The sequence below is a fragment of the Mauremys reevesii genome, linkage group 1, assembly GCF_016161935.1.
Source record: "Mauremys reevesii isolate NIE-2019 linkage group 1, ASM1616193v1, whole genome shotgun sequence".
NCBI classification, from domain to species: domain Eukaryota; kingdom Metazoa; phylum Chordata; order Testudines; family Geoemydidae; genus Mauremys; species Mauremys reevesii.
Genome location: NC_052623.1, coordinates 162533924 through 162561436, shown reverse-complemented (window position 1 = coordinate 162561436; position 27513 = coordinate 162533924). Strand labels below are relative to the sequence as shown.

At 40.1% G+C, this 27513-nt stretch overlaps 1 protein-coding gene across 1 annotated transcript in view; it reads right to left on the bottom strand.

Moving 5' to 3' along the window:
• Positions 1-27513, bottom strand: part of DSCAM (DS cell adhesion molecule) — a 627413-nt gene that overhangs the window by 192966 nt on the left and 406934 nt on the right. Inside the window, exons 9-11 of the mRNA XM_039513797.1 lie at positions 26663-26941; positions 13793-13912; positions 6349-6522 (exon numbers count right to left, since the gene is read on the bottom strand). Of these exons, the coding sequence (XP_039369731.1) occupies positions 6349-6522; positions 13793-13912; positions 26663-26941 (573 nt within the window). The remainder of the gene's footprint in view (positions 1-6348; positions 6523-13792; positions 13913-26662; positions 26942-27513) is intronic.

The window sequence follows — 27513 nt, the reverse complement described above, 5'->3', positions numbered from 1 at the left end:
AACAAATTTTGAAGGAAAGCAGACATTGTCCGTGATTTTTTTCTGCTTTTTAAAAACCCCTAGTTTTCGATCCAGAAAAAGTTTTGATGGAAAATATTTGTCCAACCCTTTTAATGAGCTTTAGTGCCTTTTAGCACTAGCTGATGCTGAGAACCAGTGATACCTTGTAAAGAAGTTTTCTCAAAACTGGGTTTGTGCCGAAATGTGGAAGGTTTATTTTTCCCAGGGGCGCCCGTGGGGGGGAGCAAGTGGGGCAATTTGCCGTGGGCCCCGCAAGGGCCCCCAGAAGAATATAGCATTGCAATTTTTTTTATAGAAGGGGCCCCCAAAATTTCTTTGCCCCAGGCCCCCTGAATTCTCTGGGCGGCCCTGGTAAGCACACTGCAAGCTCCATTATCATTCACTGGCTTTACTGTAGGAACAAGGGATCACTGAATAAAATTAATAGGCATTAGGTTAAAAACAAACAAAAGGAAGTACTTCTTTACACAACACACAGTAAACCTGTGGAACTTGTTTCCAGAGGATGTTGTGAAGGCCAAAACTATAACTGGGTTCAAAAAAGAACTAGATAAGTTAATGGAGGATAGGTCCATCAATGGATATTAGCCAAGATGTTCAGGGACACAACCCTATGCTCTGAGTGTCTCTGACCTCTGACTGCCAGAAGCTGGGACTGGACAATGGGGATGGATCATTTGATAACTGCCCTGTTCTGTTCATTCCTTCTGAAGCACCTGGCATTGCCACTACTGGAAAACAGAAAACTGGGCTAGATGGACATTGGGTCTGACTCATTATGTTATTATGTAGGTATTTTGGTAAGACAAACTCATTTAAGTGTGTCTTTATTCTGCAGGATAAAGGTACACAAAGGAGGACAGGTGTACATTTGTTTTTCACCTATGACTACTGCAATGTCTCAGTGATATGGTAGCGTGTTACCTTTCAACAGTGGAAGATATAGTTTCACGGGACTCAGAGTTCCCTTATATAAGCCTCCATTTGTTCTTTGTGTTTTTGTATTTAATTATCATCATTTCTTTGTATTGTAGTAGCACCTAGAGCCCCCAACTGAGATCAGAGCCTCTCCGTGCCAGATGTTGTACACACAGAGTGAAAGAATGAAAGACAACCTTGCTGTGAAGAGCTTACAATTGAAATGGAGTTACCAGTTATAGGGTGGGAGGGGAAACAGACACAGAGAGGTGAAGTAACTTACCCAAGGTCACACAGCAGGTCAGAGGAAGAGTAGAGACTAGAACCCCAGGCTCCCAACCCAGGGCCCTAGCCACTGGCTGTTTTCTTCTCTACTCTGAGCTCTTGTGACAGATCTCTAGCAGGGTTTAGCTAAAATATTTAAAGTGGGGTAGCTTAGCATGATAACTATTATCTGCGATTAATACATTCATGCTGGAAGGATGCATGAGTCTGACTCCAGGGTACAGCTTTAGGTTTAGGTATTAATCATGTATAATGCAAATAGTCAAGAAGTGTATTTGAGAGGAAAGTGAATGAAGTGATTTTATTGGTAGACGAGACTTGCTGGATGTGTTTTGGTGTTCAGACTAAATGTCACCAGTCTCCCTGCTGGCACGCAAATGACTGATGGATTTAGGAAGGATCAGGGAAATCATGGCTGAATCCAGTTGATGATTTTAATAGGAACATACCACAGATTACTTCCTATGTTTTATACTGAAGCTTGGCTCCCATTAGAAATTCTTACCAAACTGTTTTAACATGTTATACACGCTCTAGTTTGGAATTAAAGTGCGGTAGTGTTCAGATGAACCAATCTGTGCAGTTAGTTTTTGAATGGTGACCATTTTAAATAGACATCTCTTCTCCTATGACTCCTGGACAACCTTCAATTAACTTTAGTTCTTCTCTCACCTTCAAAGGCTTCTTATCCTCTGTAGAATTTCCTTAGAATCCCCTAATTACAACCACCACTGGAAAAAAGTCCATTTCTGGATGCCTTCTTTCAGGGCTCTCTGATTGGTTTGTTTCACATTTTATATATCCTGGCGCATGTGAAGTTTGAAAATTGCATATGATGCGCTCAGCAGAAAGACAGTCCTACCCGATGGTAATCTTCAGATGGTAAAGAGATGGGGACTATAATTGTTAGGCATAGACTATGTTTTTACGGTTCTCAGTCTAGCCCTTTGGCTGCTGCTCCAATATCCACTTTGGAGGCTCTTTCTCCTCCTCACCCTTGGAAAGTGGGGAGGGCTAGCTCAGTGATTTGAGTATTGGCCTGCTAAACCCAGGGTTATGAGCTCAATCCTTGAGGGGGCCATTTAGGGAACAGGGGTAAAAAAAAACTGTCTGGGGATTTGTCCTGCTTTGAGCAGGGGGTTGGACTGGATGATCTCCTGAGGTCCCTTCCAACCCTGATATTCTATGATTTTCCTTGGGGCTCTGTCCTTTGGTACCTTCTCTCTTCCCTGTATGCTTATTCCTTACGCAATCTCCATCAGTCATGCAGCTTTAGCTATATTGTCTGAGATAAATCATCTTACAACAAGCGCCATTTGGAGCGCTAAATAATATAAATACATATCTGGAATTGTCACCAGGTGCTAGCAAGGTTGTTTTTTAGCCTATATCAACTGCATAGTAAGTCTGTTTATTTGAGAAAAAATGAGGAAGAGGCATTAAACCAGGAAAGTACATTAGTTCAAATGTTCATTCTAGCCAGTTATAAACTACCAATAAAAACACTTATCTTATGTTAACATCTACTGTAAATAGGGAATAACTTTGCATACTTGATACTAGAAATGATGAAAGAGGAAAGAATCCAGACTTTCAGAAAGATGAGATTTATCTCAGTTAATATAGAAGACTTCTCTGAAAGTGTTAAAGTAGACAAAGGAGAAAATGGAGTTGACAGAAACACTCATTAAAAATGGAAAAAATAACCTGCATATGAGATTATTATTATTTTTAATTCATGGTTATACTTTCAATGGTTGGCATATGTGTACATACATTGCTAGTCGTTCAAGACTATGTCTCTTTTTCAAAGTGGTTTCAAGAGCTCAATGACTTTAAGTCCATATTAAGCCACTTATTTCTTTCTCAAGTGACCTGAGATGCTACAGTTTGGTATACAGATTGAAAATCTATATAGTGTGTCAAGGAATACGGAGAGGGGGAAAGGAAGCTGATTTGTCACAAGGAATCTTCAAAGAAAATAAGATGTGTTTATCTTTTTGAATTTTTGAAAGGATATTCCGTTCTAACCCTGTCACCCAGAAATCACTACCTGTAGCATATTTTATCCCCTTCTGCCTTTGAGTAAAAGGAGGCAGTTAGAGTGAACACATGGAGCTGGGCAAACACGTTATGCAGGATCAATTAATGACTAGCACAGTGAATTTCACTGAGGAAATCTGAGGCTTTCATCTAGCAGCAGGGATATCCCTGAGGACTACAGCATAGAGGCCAGTGTGTGACAGAGTGGGAAAGGGAGCAAGAATAATCACAGGGGAAAATAAAACAACATACAAACAATAGAATACATCTGGAGAACACCACATAGGTATAGGGTCTCCTTTGGAGTAACAGCAGTTTATTACATTTCAACCATCATAATCCCTATTATAACTGGGGATTCAGCCATATCATAGGCACACAACTGCACTAGTCTACTGATGTCACTCCAGAAACCAGATTGCCCTTAATGTATGTTTGATTAAAACTAAGTCTGAATCTCCTTTAAGCATACACCCACATACAAACACTGTATGCTATAGCTGCTTTACTAATCCCATGCTGGGAACAGTATGTGTGTGAGTGTGTATGTGTGAGAGTACATGCATGTGTGTGTTTGCTATCTTAGAGCCAGAGGGGTTTTCATTAGATTCAAACAGTAACTAACTCTCCAGGGAGGCCCCCGCTCGTATTTGATAAGGGATGCTCTTTTATCACACATGAAACTGCATGCAGTGATCAGACAGGCACTGTGCAGAGCTGCCAACTAGGGAGAAGATGCTTTTCTATAGCGTATTACAGAAATGTACTGCTACTGTGGTTGAAAACTGGTTCAAAAAATGGTCAATTACAGAAGCAAGGGAAACTGGTGTTAAAACCTGATTTATGAAAACCATTAGTAATTGCTCATAATTTTGGTTTTGGAAATTTTGGATATCACATTACTCTGGTCATTTCTGCGGTGATCAGGAAAAATGGTCCTCTCCTTCGTACCAATCAGTGTGTCACTTTTGACAAAAGATAAACTAGAGCATGGAAGACGTTTGAGGCTATAACTAGCAGGTGTAATAAGATTCACACTAGTCTTTGCAATCCATTTACAACATTGAATATAACAGTATTCAAAAACTGTATATCCTAGACTACAGATCCAATGAAGAATTAATAATCTGGATTTTCCCTCCCTTTCAGGGAAAAATACCTTTTTACTTTCGAAGATAGCCCGGTGTCAAGACAATTGACATCCAGAACTCCCAAAGCATTCAATCAATCTGTGAAATACAACAGACATGAAAGTGCATGCTGTCCCTGGTGATCTCCAGCAATGCTGTTCTAATAAGTCAACAAGGAATGTTTGAAGGATGGTGTGTGCTGGTGTGTCACTATTTCCTGTACCTCTCTATGGTGAGGAAATGCATCAACATTGTGACTTCCTCTGGAATATCTGTGACACTGATAAACCAGCTCTAGCCAAAACCATAGGCCAATTCACTTGTATGTGGATATCAAAGAAGGGTTGAGTGTTAGTATGTGTTCAAACTAATTCACTCATATGCTAATAGAAATCAAAGGGGGGATGTTGATTGTATTGTTTTTGTCTGTCTATAGCCTGTAGTTTGCTATTACATTACTTCTACATTATATATACCATGTAATTAAATAACCCTAGATCAAAGGTGTGTTAAATGAAGAGTGTATTCAGGTATTAGAACTTCATGAAAACTAATGGACTGTTAGGTGTACTGTTCTCATTATCTATTCAAAGGAAGGCCCATGTGGGTACAAAAGCTGTCAGCTAGCATTCTGTGTGAAGAAGATATAAAAGATGGATTCTAGGAAAGATCCTTCAACTCTGGACTGTTTTGGATTCCAGAAGAGTGGAAATACTGAGGGCGTGGACAGAGATCCCCAGAGTTATATTGGGTAACCCTGAAAGACTTTTGGAGACTAGCAGATTACCACATCTCTGCTATCCTTTTGGATTTACAAATGTAGACTCAACTGTTAGTGTATTTTACCTATTTTAACCTGTCAATAACTCTCATTTCTTTTTCTTAACTAGTAAACCTTTAGTTATTTTACTAGAGCAATAGGCTGTCAGTGTTGTCTTTGGTGTGAGATTGAGAGTATCCATTGACCTGGGGTAAGTGACTGACCCTTTGGGATTGGGAATAACCTGATGTGATGTGATGTTTGGTATAGCGACTAGTATCACAAAATCCACCTGTCTGGGTGATAAGATAGGCTGGAGAGCCTAAGGGGGCTGTCCGTGACTCCATGGTAAGACTGTTCTAGTGATCCAGGAATACACATTTGTTACTGGCTTGGTGAAATCTAATTATAGAACATACCACGAGTTTGGGGTGTCTGCCCTGTTTTCTGACAGCCTGACCTGAGATTGGCACTCTCAGTTGTGAGCCACTCCAGACAGCATGACAATATCATCATCTCTATAGTCTCACCTGTGTTTACATTAAAAGAAGTTGTGTATATATTATCATTAAAATGTATTGTTTGTATTATTGTAGCACCTAGGAGCCCCAGTCATGGTCCCGGGCCCCATTGTGCTAGGACCTTTACAAACACAGAACAAACACATATGTTAAAAATTATCCCTCCTGCCCACACAGTAAAGTAGATACGTTTAAGCCCCATAAAGATCTCAGATCAGATAGAAAAGGCTTTGACCAAATCTTTTGCAGAAGTAAATATGTATGTGTTTTCTGAAAACAATCAACCAATGACCAATTTAAAATAAATGTAATAACTGCTGCGTACGGTACCTTGAGAATTAGCCCAGGAATTCTTCATCCTTCTTCTCGGCCAACCTTGGGGCTTGCTAGCAGATACTCATAGTATTTCTCCTTCATTATTCACTCCTTGTCCTTACCCAAAGAATGTTCTCACCACATTCTTCACTGTTGAACTATAAGTAGTGTCAACGCTCTGCCTTTTCATCTGTTTTTTAACTCTCCTAAATAAACTTTACCCAGCTATACTGACATTCCAGTTACAAGAATATGCAATTGAATTTCAATATCAAATAAAAAACCTATTTTATCGGGAACAAACAAACCTTTGTAACTCTGCTTTGGATCAAAAAGAATTGCTTTTAGTTCTTACTTTTAACAGTGAGGTACATGGACTTGCTGACGTCCGCTCCCACATCATTGCTGACCTTGCAGAGGTAGTATCCACTGTCTTCCTCCAGCACATGTTTAATCAACAAGGAGCCATTTGTGAGAAGCTGGATACGGCCATTCAAGGCAATGGGCTGGAACTGGGGGACCCCAGCACCTACAGAAGAACCCAAAAGATTAATCAGAAGGGAAGAGGTGGGGAAAGAAGAATTTATTTAAAAGGCAGCACTACAACAGCTATCTATTATTACAGGCTAAATTCAATTAAAATGAAATGTTGCTTTCTGGCATTCTAACCATCTACAGAACAAACTGAATGCCTTTTGCCAAAACTAAAGTCATTCAATGGAAAGAAAAAAAAAAGTCTTATCAATTATAACTGTAGTTACAATTCACTACAAAGTGGGGGGTGGAGACGGAGGGAAAAAGGAGTAAGAGGGAGAGGAAGATTTGCAGAGAGCTCCTGGGTAAAAAGCCACATTTGTTGTACATTTAGTGGCTGATAAATTATTCAAAATTACAGCTGAACAGCCACAAAGTCTGCATTCCTTATGCATATACCAAATGAATTCCTTATGATCATGAGGGATGTCTATTGTAGTAAACATGGAATGCTCAAGGGACTTTAAGGACCTTGTTCACTAAACTCATGGTAGCAGTGAATATTTCCTCCTACAACTGACAGTCTGATCACACATAATCTCTGAGTCACTGTGTTCTGGGACAGCATTCAGATTGATGCAAGAACACATCTAACTGCAGGTGCAGTTTGCCATAAAAGAACTATAGTTGGTGCACAACTCACTCAGAACATGCACTGGTCACTTTTCTATCAACAGTGAAATGAGGCATTGAACCAAACACAACTTTGGTGTAACTGCATTGCAGTCAAGGGAATTTCAGCAGGGAGGGAATGCTGAAATGGAGTTGTTGATATTCATCTCCTTAAGAAAATCCTCACTTCTCAAGGTTAGATTTACAGTATTGTATAACACCCTCCTGCATGTGTCCATCAAATTCAGTTTATTTCAGATATATTTATTCTTTGCTAAGAGGTATCCCTTTCTAATAGTACATATTCTCATAGGGCCTGCATGAGGCCTACGGTGTACTTAAGTCCCACTCTTTTGATCTATTTTGATTCCATACACCAGTGCTGTAGTGTTATTCCGCAAATTGTGGCGTCTGGGGTGGCCCAGTATTGAGATGTGCATGTAAGTGGAAGACAGCTTTGCAGCCCCACGCTGACTTGCGCAGAGCATTCCTTGGCTGGACATCAGGCAAAATAGGGAGTATGATGCTCTTAGATAATTGTTACTTTTGAAATAGTTTTTATGGCTCCTAGATACCACAGTGATGTCTGAATTTTATATGCATTAGATTAGATTAGACTGAGTACTGTAATATACTGGGATGTCTAATAACTGATACCAAGCATTCTATTACCAGCATCAGTTATGCAAACAGAAGCCAGCTTAATAATAATTTTTGGATTGAAACAACCATCTAAAGGTAAATCTATGATATCTGCAAATATGTAGACATGTAGCCAAACTTCACTCTTTGGCATGAGTAGGAGCAATGAAACCAAATTAAAATGCAATGTACAATTTAAAGGATTTCAATCTGTTAATTTTCTCAGTCAGAGCTGTAAAGAATGTAATAAGGTGTGAACAAAGCTGTTAAACTTTTAAAAACAAAAACAAAACCCAAACTGTGCAAATCCCTCAGGGAGCAGATATGGAAACTGTCATAAGCTGCCTAAATGGCTCTGTGACATTTCACTCTGTATTCTTTATGAAAATATGCTTATGAAATGGATATGACACAACTGATATATACTTTATGCAAGATGGCTCATTTGAAATATCATTGGAAAGGTTATGATTTACTGAATGTAATTATCCAATTTGTATGCCTGTATCATTCCTGTATCTGAAGTTAGGAATATTGACTATATATCTGCATTTCAAATGTGTTACTTTGGGTGTCATCCCTAACTAGCCCTTCAGGTACAATAATGGAAAAGGCAGACAGGGCTAATGGCCCAGTAGCAAACACAATGCGCTGTAAAAGAGCTCAGTCTTCCTGTGGACACTCCAGACCGCCTACGAGCAATGGCTGCCACAGCCCTGCAGAGACATGGGTGTGAGTCACCTGGTACTGGACCCACCCCGTTGGAATGCCAGTGTTCTTCCACTGGAAGACAAAGGGCTCCCGCCATACACAAGAGCTATATAAGGCAGGGGAGTGACATCATTGTGGTTCTCTTCTGCCTCCACACACAAAGAGACACTGAAAAACACCTGGAAGCAAGGACTGAACTGAAGGGAGAAGGGTTGAACCCAGGCTGGGAGGGCATCCAGTCTGTGAGTGGAAATACCTGAAGTCTCAAGCTGCAGGCCAGTGTAGCTGCCTTTCAAGACTTTCTATAATCTATCTGTGACAAGATTTAGGGTGAGAAATTATATTTGTAACCTGTTTCTTTAGTGAATCAAATTTAGTTTCAAGTATCAGAGGGGTAGCCGTGTTATTCTGGATCTGTAAAGGCAGAAAAGAGTCCTGTGGCACTTATAGACTAACAGACGTATTGGAGCATGAGCTTTCGTGGGTGAATACCCACTTCGTCAGATGCATGCACGAAAGCTCATGCTCCAATACATCTGTTAAACTTAGTTTGCGTGTTTTGTTTTATTTGCTTAGTAATCTGCTTTGTTCTGTTTGCTACCCCTTTAACCACTTAAAATCTGCCTTTTATAGTTAATACAATTTGTTTTGTTTATTATTAAACCCAGTTTCTGTAACTTCTAATGGGGGTGGGTGGAGTTGTGCATATCTTCCTCCACATTGAGGGAGAGGGCGAATTTATGAGCTTGCGTTGTATAGATTTCTCTACAGCACAAGACAATATACCTTTGGGTCTGCACTCCAAGGGAGGTGGACACCTCAGTGCTGGGGCAAGTCCCTTAAGCTGAGGCCTTGTAGAGCTGATCTCAGTGCCTGTGTCATTCTGAAGTTGGGTGTGGCCCTGCCTGTGTGTGTGCTGGAGGAGGCTTAAGAGCCTGGCTCAGCAAGACAGGTAAAAAGGCTGCCCTGGCGGACAGAACAGGTGGGCTCAGTGGTATCCCAGCACATCAGGTGGCATCCTAAGGGGGGCAACCCACCACAGGCTCAACTTAACAGCTAGTTTAAAATACAGAATTCAGATCTGTCTTATGACTTGGCAGACATGGAGGCTGGTTGGACAGAAATTAATCATCCGCTTGGTTAGCTCCATATGCTTCCTTTCACATGTTAAAAAGGAGGACAGATCTAGAAGGGCCTGGGCCATTACACTTCCTGGAGGTGGGTCCACAAGCAGTGTGTACTCTGCCACTTCTTCTGACAGACAAAGATTTGCTGGAATAACAGAGTCATGCCCCTTAGATCTCAGCCTGTCTGCTCCTCTCCCAGGCTTCCCACACAACAAGGCAGCACAGCATTTGTCTTTGCTGCATTGACATTCACTGAGCCCCATCACAGTCCCCAGTGGAAAAACTGCCAAGAGGGATTTACTCTTGCACATGGCAGCACTACATTTTGGTGCTTTCATGCTGATTTGATAGAGGATTAAGCCACACAGAATAGCTGTTCCCTCAATTCCTTCCCACGTCCCACTGGCCGTACCCTACCCAGCTCTGTGGAGTAGGGCTTGTATAGAACAACTGACAAGGAGAAAAGGGCAAATAGACAGAGTTGCTTAACCTCCCATGTGGCCACTTTTCCCTTCCACTCCTTAGCTGAACACTTTGACTCCCTTCCACCACACAGCCGAGTGAAGCATAATACCCTTCAGTAGCAAACTTATTGTGCATGTTTCTGATCTGGAATCCACTGATTCTTGAATAATCATTAAACATCGAAGGTCTTGCTCATGCAAGAGAATAAAGGTCCCATTTCCAATCCCAAATGATTGAGCTGAAGCCATTTTTGCATGGGAATGGAGAGACTGGATGATTCAGGGGACAAGGAATAAGATGCAGTACCTCAGTTGCTTGAATTTGGCCCAAGTCTGTACTGAATATGGTTGCTTCCCTATTCCCACTTCAACATTGGTGGTTTCAGTCCAATTCTAATGCTACAAATGCTCTCCGCACAAAATTCAACAAGAATTGTGTATGGCAACTAAATGACCTTTTCCCTTTTACAGGTACTCCTTCTAGAACAGACTAGAACTGAACTGTGTTTAAAGGGAATCTTGCACTACCATTGTCTATGCTTCGGCACTTAAGGTAGGTCTACACGGCAAGTGGAGGTGTGATTGCAGCATGTGTAGCTCAGGGAATACTTAATTTTCATTTTGGTGGCTGAACTGAAAAAAAGACTTTCAATTTTGTCCATTTTTTTTTTCATTTTTGTTTTCAACTGAAATTATTTGACAAATTCAGCCTGAATTCATGAATAGTTCACCAAAAACTGTTCTTTTTTTGGCAAATAAACTATTTATCCAAAAAAATTCACTTAGCTTTAATGTAGACGTACCTGAGCTGGCTTTAATCTAGCTAGCATGGGTACCAATAAGTGTAGCCACGGCAGCATGGGCTTCAGTGTAGGCTAGCCACACGAGTAAGCACCCAGCGTCCCATGTGGACTTGTATAGTCCACACTAAAGTCTGTGTTGCCACAGCTTCACTACTCCAGTACCTGAGTTAGCTAGATTTAAGTTAGCTTGGGTAAGTCTACATGTGCAGCAACCACACACCTGACCACCGATAGACATATGCTTTGATATTGTGTTGATAGATTCCTTGGAAAACCTTAGAGAGATTACATAGATAGTATTTGTATTGTTGATCGCTAATTTCCATTGCTATCAATTTAGTTTACATTTAGATAGTTGATTACAATATAATGTTTATATTATCATAGTGCCTAGAAGCCCAAATCAGGATCAGTTCTCACAGTGTTAAGTGTTCTACAAACACATACAAGGACAAGGGCCCTGTTCCAAAGGTTTGACAGTCTAATTTGGGAGGCAGTAGGGAGCATTATCAGAGAAATCACATGGATATATTTTTCAATGGGATTCTCTTATATAACTTTCTGTACATGAATTTGATATCCATCAACATTAATTACTATAAGCAGTGGGCTGAGTAAGCCTAAAAGAACACGGAATGAGAAAAGACTATGGGGAAAGAGAACGCTATAACAACTCATGAATACAACATTTGGAATGTTAAAATTTAACATGTGCAAATTTAAGCTTCTCTAATCCTAAAAGAGCTTACTTTTGGGACTGGCAGTTACATGGAAGATTACCTAGGCAGATGCACTGAACTTGGTAATATTATAGGATAATGTCTGCACAGATATTAGCTGTCATTAATGATTTTTCAACTGTATTAGTCACATTAATGTTGTTTCTCTTTTCCTACTTCTTTTTCTTGAATGAACCAACTTTCTTGTGGTTAATGCAAGGGAAATAGTGTGTAGTGTGAATTGTGTGTAGTGGCAGTGCAAAGCCCAGGTATCTGTGCACAGATGCTCTCTTGTTGTTGTATCCAAAATTCTGTGGGTAATTTGGTGCTCAGAGAAAGTGAGTGAAGGACTAATAGCACTGGTGAGAGACAGGCACAATTTGGGAAAGCATCTACATGTAGCTATGCAAGGGCATCTCACTCCTGACTTGCAAAACATCAGCTATTCCAGGCCAAAGTCCATCCTGAGCAGTGACTGTCAATCATGCATTACTGTGTACTGAGTTTTGTGATGTGACTGAATGTTCCTTAGCGACTAGGATAATACCACCTTGCTTATTATTACTTGTGTTTATTTATTGATTTAGGTCATAAGTCTGCAGAAGTGATAAGGTTGTCAAACATTATCCTGTTGTGCACAAATGCCATTCTGCCTTTCCTTTTGCACTAACTTTAGAAACCTTATATTGGCCATGATGCTAACTGGTTTTCAGATTTGTTGATAATCTGTAAACTCTACATGGCATCTACAAACTTGATGGTACCTGTGCGCTTTGTTGTTAAAGGCCTCCATCCCAGTACTTATTTTGGATCCTAGTACAAACCTGTCACAGTATACAGTGTGCCATTTTAAGACAAGATGGACTGTGTAGCCTAGAGATCTGTACAACATTTTAATTAAATCTTCGGATGAAATCATGATGTAATAACAAAATACAGTGTCAGCATGAAAATATTGTCCATGTCAGCTAGAGCTGTTCTGGAAAAAAAAAATTGGAACTTCAAAAATTCAAACATTTTTGACCACTTCTAATATCAGCTAAAACTTCGTTCTGCATGACAAACCTATTTCATCCAAGATTCAGGAAGAGCTATGAATGGAGATCATTACAGGATTTTCACTTAGATGTGTAGAACATCATTAAAATGAAACTACTCTTTTCTGCTACTAAAAAAACCCCCTAGTGGTGCTTACATGCTGTTAGCTGGAATCTAGCTAGCCTGACTTGGCCTTCCTCTTCAGAATACAAATGGAATACAGAATAATTGTCTTTTCCTTATTAGCACAACATGGAAAGTGAAAATAAAAGCACATCGGGAAGTGTTTAAATTAATTCCATATTTTCTTCCATGTACTGGTAAAAACAAAACAGTGCTGTTAAACTGAAAATGACATGTAGTGTTGCCTGAGCTAGTGCCCCCAACAGCACCAAATTTTAGCCAGAAGTCAATTGGTTTTTTTTGTCTACATACAACGTGGTGTGATAACGTATTCTCTTTTATACTGTGGTAAAGGGTTAACATCTAACTAATGTATACAGTACAGTTGCTTTCTGGAATAACACCAGCTTTGACACAAGGTAAGCATTAACAGATAATTGGCTAAAAGACAATCTAGCAGGAAGCACATTTTAATTAAAAAGCTGTCAATTTCATGTGGTTAGCTGGGGTCAAGTGGGGACAGTTTTAATGCTCTGTTACATAAAAATAAAATGTTAAAGCATTATGTAAAGTGCATACTGAATTACTGGGTTATGCCAATACTATCTGACCTTTCTTCTTTGCAGAAAAGATATGATTGGCTGTGTTATCATGGATTTTAAAAGAAATAAAACCAAAGCAAGTAGTACCAATGAACCTTGTTCTGAAGGTCACAGCAATCAAAGCAACATTTACCTTCCATACCCTTCTTCTTGGGACTTTATTCAGGTTTACTTTCAAGAACCTAAAATCACTGTAGACAGTCAAATGCCCACAGAGGAATGTATACACATACATGAAGATGCAATACATGAATTTTAATAGTACTACTTACTCTAAATATCAGGGGAATAAATTATGGTACTCGTAACTCAAATTCAGTATTACTCCATGACTAGTGCTATTGAATTACATGGAGTAAGGTGCTACTAAACTGAAGTATGAGTACCAGAATATGGACCCAAATGATTATGAAAGAAGTCATACCTTTTGAGTACTTCCAGACAATGGTGGGTACAGGATAACCCTCTGCAGAACAATTGAGGATTACAGCTTTACCATAAATCCCATCTTGATCACTTGGTTGAACCACAAATCTAGGGGGAACTGAGGGAAAAACAAGGAATCATTGAGAAATAGTGCAGCTGAGAAGATAATTCAGAAAATTACTGGCCAACTCTAGGAATTTTAATGGGAATAAAAATTAGAAATGGGCACAAAATTTTACACAAAACAAAATAAAAAATATAACTTTTCAGTATTCAAATCTAACAGCTAAACTTTTTACTTTTGATTTTTCTTAATTTGAATTTGCACCAATTTAAAGCAGTTTTTGCCATTGAAAATATATATATAGTGCACCACTGTGTGAGAGATTACAGGGCGGGGAAAGGTTGAATGGTAAATTCCACTTGCTGTCTCATGTGATCAACCTTAGCATCAGGCTCATATGATGACATATCCTCAGACTCAGCACAGGAGTGCTAGCTGTGGAAGACAGAGGTGGAACAGGCGTCTAAGAACAAGCAACAATTTTAAAAAAAAACTGCTGCCCTTTTGTATCAAAATAACTATGGATGCTGACAGGTTTTAGAAAAAGAGGAAATCAAAGAAAATAAAGCAGAAAAACAGACCTAAATATCATTGAACAAAGCAATATGATAACAAAAATATTAATACTACCTACCTCTTAGAAAGATCACTTTACTTTAAAATGATGTGGTTCAAACCAGTGCCTATCGTTCTAGAAACAAATGTGGAATTTTTTGGCTGATCTCTACTTCTTTGAGGTCATGCTCAAATGAGAGAGAAATGATCTGAGTTATCTGATATAGATATGTATTGCGGAGGTCACTAGATGTGTTGGTTTTGAGGAACTGACCAGAATGTGCCAATAAGTATACACAATGTAGGAGATTAACTACTTGTGACAATATTGGCACTACGAGCTGACCATGAGGTGCCACTACTAGACATACTTGCACAGACAGACTTGCAAAGGTGACAACCATGATTTATGGCTTTCAGAGTTTGAAGTACTCTGAGCCGAAGGTTCTAAAAAAAAAAAAAAAAAAAAAAAGAAGACAGCCTCAGGCATATAGGGTCTAATCTAAAAGTCCATTAAAGTCAATGGGAGTCTTTCCATTGACTTCAATGGGCTTTCAATCAGACCCATAATCATAGAATCATAGATATTGACTGGAAGGGACCTCAAGAGGTCATCTAGTCCAATCCCCTGCACTCATGGCAGGACTAAGTACTATTTAGACCATCCCTGACAGATTTTTGTCTAAACTGTTCTTAAAAATCTCCAGTGACAGAGATTGCACAGCCTCCCTAGGTAATTTGTTCCAGTGCTTAACTAATGACCACACACTTGGAAAACAGAAGTGTATAAATTATTTGTATCCTCCATATGTACAAATCTTCTTGTTGTTGTTTTAGTGCCAGACAGAAAACCATGTTAAGTGACTGAGCCTGTAAAAGGTGTTTTTATTTAATTTGATATACGGCATGCACCAGAAAAACAGTGCAATGGAAGCAAAGCAGAAACAGCAGAATGACCAGTGCTATACTATACCGATGACCTAAATTTTCCAGTATAGGTGGCTTAGTGGCTTATGTAAGTAGTACCATCCATTGCAGGTTTGAGTTAGCACTTGGAGCAATGTTATTGAGGGCAGACAATCATTTTACGAGTTTCTTTTCTAAATTAAATCCTAAAGCTTTATTAAGGACACTGAATAATCTAATACAGTGTGAAGCTGTTAATTAACCAAATGTGAATAAAGACAATGAGCAGAAAACAAGAAAAGTCATTATGTCTTAAATCGTACTGCAATAAACCTCAGGAGCTAACTGTGACAGAAACAATATCCCCCTTTGCACTGAAAAAGGCAGGTTCTCATTTATTACTTTGCAATGGAAAGGGCTACTGTATTTATTGTTCATAATTATTCCAGCTTTCCAGAGGATTGCCATGCTGTCAAGCACAAATCAAGTATTGCATTAATTCACATGAAAGCTATTCACCAAAACTGCAACCCTAGCAATCATAATCTTGGACAATAGTCTACATTATTCTATTCATTAACATAGAATATTTACATCAGCATAAGAAATCAAATTATTGTAAGTCCATTTCATCACCAAGCAAATAGAAAAGCAGAAAAGGGGATCTGGGGTACTGATTCTCCAAGGCCTGCTAAAAAACTCCACTACTAGGCAGTAACACAAACATACTTGGGTTTATATGTTTCACAGTCTAGTGACATCAGCATGTTTCACCTGGAGAACTGTTAATGGGAAGCAAATTATCTTCAGGATTTCCCAGAATCAACAAAGAGGTGACCATCCATAAATTCTTCCATGAAAATAAACTGCTAACATTCTGTAAAACAAATACTTTGCCTGATTCAGGAAACATTCTGTAACACATTTTTGGTAAAAAGATATGGTGCATACAAAGGTGACTGCCTGAGGCCCGGAAATAAAAAGCTACAGTTCTGATTAGAGTAGCACATGCCTCATACAAGGATATGTTGGAAAATGGACATATTTATAATAAAGGAGATATAATTTTAAAACTAATGAGACACTTGAATTTCCTCCAGAATTGGATGGAAATGTGTTGCACTCAGCTTGACATTGCTTGATAGAGATGAGATCTGAGTCAGTGGATAATGGGTCAATTCAAGAGCATAGGTATTCAGAGATTAAAATCCTAGTACCATTGTCAAATGTTGAGAATAAAGATGTGTCCAGTACAGAATCAGTATCTTTAACCTTCGTTTTCCAAGGTGCAAATTACTATATCACCTAAACATTGTTAATACAATAACAACTGAACATAGTAGTTTAGTAACTATAAATGACACTCTAAGATAATAGGCAACTAGATAAATATGGGACTTATTTTGTCCTTCAAAAAAGTGGAGGCTACAATGTTACACTACTGATCAATTTTTGTTAAGTGTTTTGAGATCCACAGATATATTTGTTATCCGTGAATCTCAAAACACATTACAAAAATGGGTCAGTATCATTACTCCAGTTTTACAGACAGGGTAACTACACCACAGACAGCCCATGTCACACATAGGCTTCATATAAACGGTGCTGACCAATCACAACTTCCGATGAATTCAGCACATCTGAAGATGTCAACTATGAGTTAGAACCTAGCTCTCCTGACTCCCAGTCCTATGCCCAACCTACCAGATTTTGGTTTCTCATCATGATGGGACAGGTGGCTTAGTGACATTGGATTCAAGTCTGACTCCCTGGAATCACTTGTTCATGTCCAGACATGGTCTCGCATTCCTCCTAGAGCAGTGGTTTTCAAACTTTTTTTTCTGGCAACCCAGTTGAAGAGAATTGTTGATGCCCATGACCCAGTGAAGCTGGGGATTAGGGGTTTAGGGTGTGGGAGCTGGGGCAGAGGGTTGGAGTGAGGGCTGCGGGGTGGTACTGGGAATTAGGGGTTCAGGTTGTGGGAGGGGGCTCTGGACTGGGGCAGAGGATTGGGGTGCAGGGCAGTGAGGGCTCTGGCTGGGGGTTCAGGCTCTGGGATGGGGCCGGGGATGAGTGGTTTGGAGTGCGGGAGGGGGCTCCAGGTTTGGGGAGGGGCTCAGGGCTGGGTCAGAGGATTGGAGCATGGGGTTGGAGCACAGGCTTACCTCTGGCGGCTCCTGGTCAGTGAGGCAGTTGGGGTGCAGAGGCAGGCTTTCCACCTGTTCTGGCACTGTGGACTGTGCTGTGCTCTGGAAGCGGCCAGCAGCAGGTCCGGCTCCATGCAGCTCTCGCCCGCAGGCACCACCCCATGCCAGCTCCCATTGGCCAGTTCCTAGTACTGAGTCATGGCCCAAAGTTTGAAAACCACTGTCCTAGAGGGATACGTTGAGTTTCTTGTACTTTGGGGGTGAATGCCTTTCAGAGAAGGCCTTAAAAACCATGCTCTGGGATGCTCTTTATGGACACGACAGATTCCACTGTACTTCCATAATGTATGGTTTTGCTCAGATATCCTTAGCCAAAATTTCCCCTCTCAGGAGCTGTATGTTGTACATTAGCTGATTACCACTTTACCACAACAGTTGTAGTTGCTGTTCAGTGGTGCTATGTACAAACATAATTTTCGATACCAGCTCAGGCAAAATGGTCCATCACATCGAGTATCCTTCCTCAGGCTGTAGCCTACCACGAGCATGACGCTTAAGAGGATTTTGGAAAAAAAAACCTGTCAAGGTGTACCTGGCCAGTTGTGCGTATAGTGTTGTACATGGGGAGCGGGGGAGAGGAAATCCCAGTCCCACCGTGATCAGCTGATGCCCTGAAGCATGATATGTGATTACATGTTTTACGAAAAGGAACAATAATTTTGTGAAATGGTTTATATCCTTCAGGATCAAATGTGTGTATATAATTTATCATTATTAATTTATTGCTACTATTATCGAATTTAGTGCCAGATTGACAACTGTGGAAATTGGAGTCTAATATTTAGCTACAGAACAAATACAGCATGAACAGCAGCATAAAAGCTTTCCCGCACAGGTCCACAAATACAGAGTGCTTCAACCCTTACAAAGATGAGTAATAAAGGAATTCATTTCTATGCCCATTCAAACTTTGGTCTCTCTATAAAGACTACATACAAGAATATCATTTTTTGCCACTTGGGCTGGTATCTTTATTGCTATTACTAGATTTCCACTGGACACCAGAAATGTTGCTACAACAAAGCAAAATGACACAGACTTTTACAGTAGTTCAATGATCTTTCATCTACTTATTTTCTTTTGTCTTCTAGCCAACCCAAAGGACTTTCTTCTTCTATGACTGGAATGGGAAGTAGCCAGCTGATAAAAAGAAGGGACATCTTCAGTTTCTCTTTTTAAAATGGGTTTTTTTTGCTTTTGTTTTTCTTAATTCCTACCTCCTGCAATTTTATTTTCAAATGAGTGATTACTTCAGTGTTACCAATACATTTTTTGAACATACACACACAAGCCATCATCTTTTGATTTTGATTTTTGATCTAGTTTTGCCCTATAAAGATGCTCTGATGGTCCAGTTTCTTCAAGGCATTCATTGGACCTTGGAGAAATCAAGAACATCTGCCTGGTAAGGATTTCTCCAAGTTGACCAGGCTGATGAGCTTAAGTAAAGTCAACTCTGGGGAGAGAGCCATTAGTCTAGTGCACCTCTTGCTGTGGTATTAATGCTTTGGCCTAACCTGCCTACACATCACTTCACAAATACATTCAAAAACAGAATGAGACTATGATGGAGTGATTCCTTTCTGAATATTAGCTTTGTTCCAGCAGCTTTGGCTCCTGAGCTTATAAAGGTAGACATTTTATATTGATTTAGCATTGAGTTTCTTTAAGGTTCATTCATTTCCTGTGACCGATGGATCTGTGCTAAGGACTGAGTTGCGTAGGTCATCGGGCTCAAACTATTTAATGGTTGAAGTCAGAGGGACCTAGAAGGTATTTTCCCTCAATATCATGACTAAAAGATTCAGGCTTTAACAAAGAGAAAACGAAGGTTCAGAGAAATCAAAACGGATTGAGGAAGATAAAATTTAGTGCCACAGTGACATTTTTTAGACTAGGAAATATTTTATTATCTGCTTGTCTGAAAAAGTCCCAGAAAGTTAGGGAAAGGTCAATCAGTGATTGAATTACACACTGTTCACCAGTGTCATATTGATGGACTTGATCCAAGGTTACTTAAAAGAAATGATTACACAACCATTGCTGTTCTTTAATTTAATTTTGCTTTTCATAAACCCAGATATCCTTCCTGACTGAATTTTAAAAACAGTATTCATCATATTCTTAGTAGCATGATCAGAGTATGTTGGATATCAGACTAGGCACTCATAATGGGCCTTTCTGGCCTTAAAAGCCATCAAAGTGTTTTTGATCCCAACTATCGTTAACAGTACATTATACCAGAGAGTAATACTGAAGACTCCTAACATGAGCTTTTCTAGTGAGTCCCTGGAGTCAGAGGCAAAACAATCCAAATGATTGGCCCAGAATACAATGTTCCATTTTTACATGGAACATTTGTAGTTTACATTTAGGTCATACTGTCAAAATGATGGAGGAAATTTAAACACCAAAGCAGCCATTGATGTATTAATGAATAAGATCATTACACACTGTTTTTTAGCAGAGATGAACAGTTATTAAATTTGGTAATTGGACCTATGGGATCAATTTAGTGGGTTTAGTGAAACCATTTGCTCTGCAGTTCTAGAAAAGAGATGTTCTTTGCCCAAGTGAGACAATGCATAGCAGTTCATGTTGATTGGGTACGTCAAATGAGAACACTAAATATGACGTGAGGCTTTCAAGAATAGCCTTCAGCTGCAATGTAAATACCAACAAGGAAATTAAACGGAGTGTTCAATAATGACAATGACCGTTTGTCTTCCTTTCCTTACTTTTCAATCACAGTCTATATTTGTTACAAAATGTTTTCAAAACGTCAGTGAACAGACACAGACTCTCTTCCTTTATGGAACATTCAAGGCTCTGGAACTCCTCATGGGCTGCTTAACTATCTATCAATATAAGATAGACCAAGCAAGCACAAAATGAAATCATATTTCCACTAAACGCATTAGGGGGGGTTATTAGGTACAGTATTTAAAGACCTTATCTCAATTTAAACTCATGATGTGTTCACACAAAAGAATGTTAAAATCATGATTTATGCATGCTCACATTGCTTTCTTTGAAATCTCTGTTCTAGTAGTATTTCAGAATTTGTGAATTCATAATATATTTATGAGGGTTTTTCTCACCAATTAAAACACTTCTGACTACACTTTTTATTTCACAGTTATTTTACTCCTGTATTATAAAAGCCCCAGAGGAATTATTAATCATAACCTTTCTGCAGAATTTGTAACCAGCCTATTGAAGAGAGAAAATGCTGAATTTAATTCTGTAAAATGGTTTAAAAATTCTATAGGACGGACATAGTTCTCTGAAATACAGCAGGAGTCATTTTCTTTCGTTTGTGTTTGTATAGTGTGTAGCACATTGAGGGTGCTACCAGAAATAAAATAATTAAAATGAAATAATAATAATAATAAATATAGATTTTACAGTAATTTTTACATAGCCATATTGATTTAATCCCTAGTAAATTCTATAGGACTTTTCCATAAAAACTGACAGGAGCCAGCATAGCATGAGTTTATAAAAGTGAACCTCGTTTTCATTCACTTGGCTTGATTACCAGCCATCTTTGAAAGAAGAGGGTGGATGGATTTCCCTTCAAGTGAGTGAGTTTATTTTTAAAACAAAGGACTAGAGGAGAGGCCTCCAGCATAACTCAGATAGCCCTGGGGTCACTCTGGCATTTTTATGTAGCACTACAGGGCTGGAGCATGGTGTAGGATCTGACATAAGATGCACACAATTCAAAGAAAATGTTTTCCACCATGACCATTTTTATTGCCTGAAAAATGGCAGAGTCTAAAGACAAATTAAAACACTTAAATTAAAAACACACAAGACTTATTTGACAGCCCCCAAAATTAACAAAGATATGCATTTTTTTAAATTACAGATAAATATGATTTGACAGAGAATAATTGAAGATTATTTTCTCCCCAATTTATGAGTCACCGTATGGACCCTTCAAAAGTTCATACCCTCACCGGTAATAAACAATTTCCTATCTTGCTTTACAGTATTGCAGGTATTAATGATGTTGTCAACAGCCACTGCAGGAGAAATACAGGCCCCTAAAATCAACTGTTGGCAGATAAAATGCTCTTCAATTCGATATTGGATTGCAGTGTATTTCGATGCTATTTTAAGTCTACCCATGTGCTGTTAAATTATCTAGACTCCCAAATATTTTAAATGCAATTATCTATTTTATAAAAAGCATTTTAATTCAACTTTTAAAATTAATAACATCAATGTAAAGAGCAATAAGGAAGAATAATATTTACGATGAACAGTCATATTTCTCTTGACTTTTTCATACCAGCACACATGATTTCGCTCTACTCTTGTATAAAAAAACCCACACTCTTCACATAAATGAGACTTTTCCAAGAACCCATCCCCTGCCGGTTGGTAAGGCCAGTGTTTAAGTCCAGAGCATATTGTTCAGAAGCTGTTGCACAATATGGATTAGAAATGGGAAGAGCTTAAGTACCATTTATTCTCCCATTACATAGGGGAAAACTGCTTTGCTTATTTAGAAAACTAACACACACACACACACACACCCCGTTCTGGCCTTGATTCAGGAAAGCATCCTTGTTCAGATTAATGTTTTAGCACATGCTTCACATTATGCACATACTTAAACCACAAATGAAATATAAACATGCCTTCAAGTTAAACAGTTAAGCACTTAAGTGCTGTCTTGAATAAGGAGGAATTTAAGCACCTCCTTAATGGTTTTCTTGAAATGGTGCCCCTGCTTGTAAGTTGTATCCCTGTTCCCCCCAGTCTTTGTCTGTTTTTGTCTTCATGGACAGTAAACTCTTCAGGGTAGGTACTGTGTCTTTGTACAGCACCTCGCACAATGGGACCCCAGTTCTGACTGGGGTCTTTGTGTACTACCATAACACAATAACAAAAATAGTTGTAATAATACTGTAATAGGATAGTAAACTTGAGAATATACCAAAGGGAATGATCTAGCACTGGGCCCCAGGGAAATGGGTTAAATATAATATATAAAGCTGGTTGAATTTTTTTGTTTTAAATTTTTTTCAATGACTTTTCATCAACAGCTTTTTTTATGAAATATCTACTTTTAATTAGAATTTTCAGACTTGTAATTAAAAAAATCAAAAACTGAAAAATGTTGTCTGAACAGACAAACTTTCAATGAAACTAAACATTTTGCCTTGCAATAATTTTTTTCCTGGGGCGGGAGGGCGCGTTTGGTTGCTGAAACTGAAAACATCTCTCTCTCTCTCTCTCTCTCTTTTTAATGGAAACCCAAAAAAATGTTGCAGAAAATCTTTTACAAAAACAAATTTTTTTGTTTTCCTGAATTTTTTTCACAGTAAAAAGAAATTCCAAAGTATCTCTTCTAACAGGTCTTTTCCATCTCTAACTTTTGGGATCCTATATTCACATTCCAGAGATTATGAGTTTAAAGCAGGTGCAAAGACACAGAAGGACAATATCTAGCTAATTACAATAATGTTTTAGAGTGGTATCCACGTTAGTCTGTACCAACAAAAAGAACAAGGAGTACTTGTGGCACCTTAGAGACTAACTCTAACTGTCGTCATCATGAATAGGTCGGAATATGAACGAGAGGCTATAAGGCAGCTCTCTAACATCACATTCTACAGGTCATTATCCTCGAATCCCACTGAGGGTTACCAAAAGAAACTACACCATCTGCTCAAGAAACTCCCTGAAAAAGCACAGGAACAAATCTGCACAAACACACCCCTACACCCTGACCAAGGGTATTCTATCTGCTACCCAAAATCCATAAACCTGGAAATCCTGGATGCCCCATCATCTCAGGCATTGGCACCCTGACAACAGGACTGTCTGGCTATGTAGACTCTCTCCTCAGGCCGAACGCTACCAGCACTCCCAGCAGGGGTGAAAGTAACTTAAAGGACTTACCAGTACGCCGGAGTCCTGAGCGGGGGCGTAGCCTCAACCAGAAGAGGTGTGACCTTTCAATATTAAAAGGCCCTGGGGCTCCGGCTGTGGCTCAGGGGCAAATTAAAGGGCCCAGGGCTCTGACCGCTGCGGAGCTCCGGGCCCTTTAAATCACCATGGGAGCCCTGCCGCTGCTACCCTGGGGCGGCAGGGCTCCAGTGGTGATTTAAAGGGCCTGGGGCTCCAGCCGCTGAGGGGAGCCCTGGGCCCTTTAAAGTGCCGTCCGAGCCCCGCTGCCGGAGCTCCCGCGGTGATTTAAAGGGCCCGGGGCTCCCTGCAGTGGCTGGAGCCCTGGGCCCTTTAAATCACTGCCAGGGAAGCCAGTCCAGTCCGGCACGGCATACCAGCTCTTGCCGGTATGCCGTACCAGACCGTACTGGCTTACTTTCACCTCTGACTCCCAGCTATCTTCGAGACACAACTGACTTCCTGAGGAAACTACAATCCATTGGTGATCTTCCAGAAAACACAATCCTGGCCACTATGGATGTAGAAGCCCTCTACACCAACATTCCACACAAAGATGGACTACAAGCTATCAGGAACAGTATCCCCGATAATGTTACAGCTAATCTGGTGGCTGAACTTTGTGACATTTTCCTCATCCACAACTATTTCACATTTCGCGACAATGTGTACTTTCAAGTCAGCAGCACTGCTATGTTTACCCTCATGGCCCCACAGTATGCCAACATTTTTATGGCTGACTTAGAACAATGCTTCCTCAGCTCTTGTCCCCTAACGCCCCTACTCTACTTGTACTACATTGATGACATATTTATCATCTGGACCCATGGAAAAGAAGCCCTTGAGGAATTCCACCATGATTTCAACAACACCATCAACCTCAGCCTGGACCAGTCAACACAAGAGATCCACTTCCTGGACACTACAGTGCTAATAAGTCATGGTCACATAAACACCACCCTATACCGGAAACCTACTGACCGCTATACTTACCTACATGCCTCCATTTTTCATCCAGACCACATCATACGATCCATTGTCTACAGCCAAGCTCTAAGATACAACAACATTTGCTCCAATCCCTCAGACAGAGAAAAACGCCTACAAGATCTCTACCAAGCATTCTTAAAACTACAATACCCACATGCTGGAGTGAAGGAACAGATTGACAGAGCCAGAAGAGTACCCAGAAGTCACCTACTACAGGACAGGCCCAACAAAGAAAGTAACAGAATGCCACTAGCCGTCACCTTCAGCCCCAACTAAAACCTCTCCAGTGCATCACCAAGGATCTACAACCTATCCTGAAGGATGATCCCTCACTCTCACAGATCTTGGGAGACAGGCCAGTCCTTGCTTACAGACAGCCCCCCAACCTGAAGGAAATACTCATCAGCAACCACACACCACACAACAAAAACACCAACCCAGGAACCTATCCTTTCAACAAGGCCCGTTGCCAACTCTGTCCACATATCTATTCAAGGGACACCATTATAAGACCTAATCACATCAGCCATGCCATCAGGGGCTCGTTCACCTGCACATCTACGATGTGATATATATCACCATGTGCCAGCAATGCCCCTCTGTCATGTACATTGGTCAAACTGGACGGTCTCTACGCAAAACAATAAATGGACACAAATAAGATGTCAAGAATTATAACATTCAAAAACCAGTTGGAGAACACTTCAATCTCCCTGGACACTCAATTACAGATCTAAAAGTCACAATTCTTCAACAACAAAAACTTCAAAAACAGACTCCAATGAGAAACTGCAGAACTGGAATTAATTTGCAAACTGGACACCATTAAATTAGGTTTGAATAAAGATGGGAGTGGATGGGTCATTACACAAACTAAAAACTACTTCCCCATGTGAATTTTCCCCCTACTGTTACTCACACCTTTTAGTTAACTGTTTGAAATGGGCCATCCTGATTATCACTACAAAAGTTTTTTTTTCTCCTGCTGATAATAGCCCACCTTAATTGACTTGTCTCTTTAGAGTTGGTATGGCAACCCCCATCTTTTCATGTTCTCTGTATATATATATCTTCCTACTGTATTTTCTACTCCATGCATCTGATGAAGTGGGTTTTAGCCCATGAAATAAATAAATTTAGCCCATGCCCAAATAAATTTGTTAGTCTCTAACAAATTTGGTGCCACAAATAATATTTAAAAAACTGATAAGCAGGAGGAAAAAATCATTCTCCTGCTAAAGGCAGTTCCTAGAAATTTTCATGTTCTCCGGTTTATTAGCATGACTTGTAAGAGATACTGTTCTTCTAAATTAAAAATAGGGAGAATCATACTAGAACACCAATAAAGGGAAACTAATATAATAGCAGTTTAAATGCTTTGTTCCCAAAGGATGAGTGGGTTGGTGCTTCAAAATATTTTCCATAAATTAAATCCCGTGGCACCCATCTGTGCCCTAATGCATTCCTCGCAGGGGCGGCTCCAGGCCCCAGCACGCCAAGCGCGTGCTTGGGGTGGCATGCCACAGGGGGCGCTCTGCCGGTCGCGGGGAGGGCGGCAGGCAGGGTGCCTTCGGCGGCATGCCTGCGGAGGGTCCGCTGGTCCCGCGGCTCCAGCGAAGCCGTGGGACCAGCGGACCCTCCACAGGCATGCCTGCGGGAGGTCCACTGGAGCTGTGGGACCAGTGGACCCTCCGCAGGCATGCCTGCGGGAGGTCCACCGGAGCCACGGAACCAGCAAGCGGCAGAGTGCCCCCTGCGGCATGATGCCGAGCTTGGGGCGGCGAAATGTCTAGAGCCACCCCTGATTCCTTGGTTGCAGATTAGGTTCAAGTCTCAGTACTTTCAGAAAGAAAAAGTTATGTTTGTTTTTCTGCTTTATTGTTCTGTGTTCTTCAAAATGAAAGAATCATAGAATATCAGGGTTGGATGGGACCTCAGGAGATCATCTAGTCTAACCCCTGCTCAAAGCAGGGCCAATCCCCAGACAGATTTTTGCCCCCAGATCCCTAAATAGCCCCCTCAAGGATTAAGCTCCCAACCCTGGGTTTAGAAGGTTAATGCTCAAACCACTGAGCTATCCCTCCCCTCAAAGAGGGGACTTGTCAGGCCTGTGGGATTACCATATATTCCATGATTTTATACCTCCATCAAACAGTGATCATTTGTAAATATTGTTGACTTCTGTTTAATTGGTGCCCTTCAGACTAATTACATATCTTACCTCTCACAATTAATTGGCTTTGGCGCTCCACAGCTGCAGCGTCATTTCTAGCTATACAGGTATAATTCCCATTGTGCATCAGTGAAAGATTAAAAATCCTTAAGGAGCTGGTGAAGTCAATGTTGTCAATGGTTACTCCAAGACTGGCTGGGATTGGCCTGCCATCCTTCTGCCAAGTGATTGTGATTGGCAAATCCCCTGAGACCACAACACATGGAACGAAGACTCGCTGTCCAATGGAGAACCTTGGAAACTCAAAAGGCTGGATGAAAGGTGGAACTAAAATGAAAAATTAAAAGAAAAAAGTTATTGCAAATACAGTATAATTATGGAAAACACTGATAATTGTTGAAAAGAAAACTATCTTCAACCTGCCAGCTGGCATGTCGCATATGTAATAGTAATACAAAATAATAACTACATAGCAGTTTTTATCCAAGGATCTCAATATGATTCGCATTAATTAAATAAGCTTTACAGCACCTCTATGATGTAGGCATTATTTTCCCCATCTAACAGATGGATAAACTGAGGGGACAAGACCTTCAGAGATACTGATCACCTACAATTCCAACTGAAGTCAATGGCACCTATGAATGCTCAGCACCTCTTAAAATCAGACCATTACATCCTGATCCAGCAAGTTGTGTTTCCTGAAACATTCTCAATAAGGCCTCCCAGAAAACAAAAATTCCATTTTGCAAAAAATCTTGAGGTTTCAGCATTTGGTGGTGTTGTGCATTGGGACAAAAATTGAGACCTTTTAATTTTTTGTGTGAAAAATTAGAGCAAGAGAGAAACCCACCCCAGAATAGCCAAGGGTTAGAGCACCCCCCTGGGAGGTGGGGGAG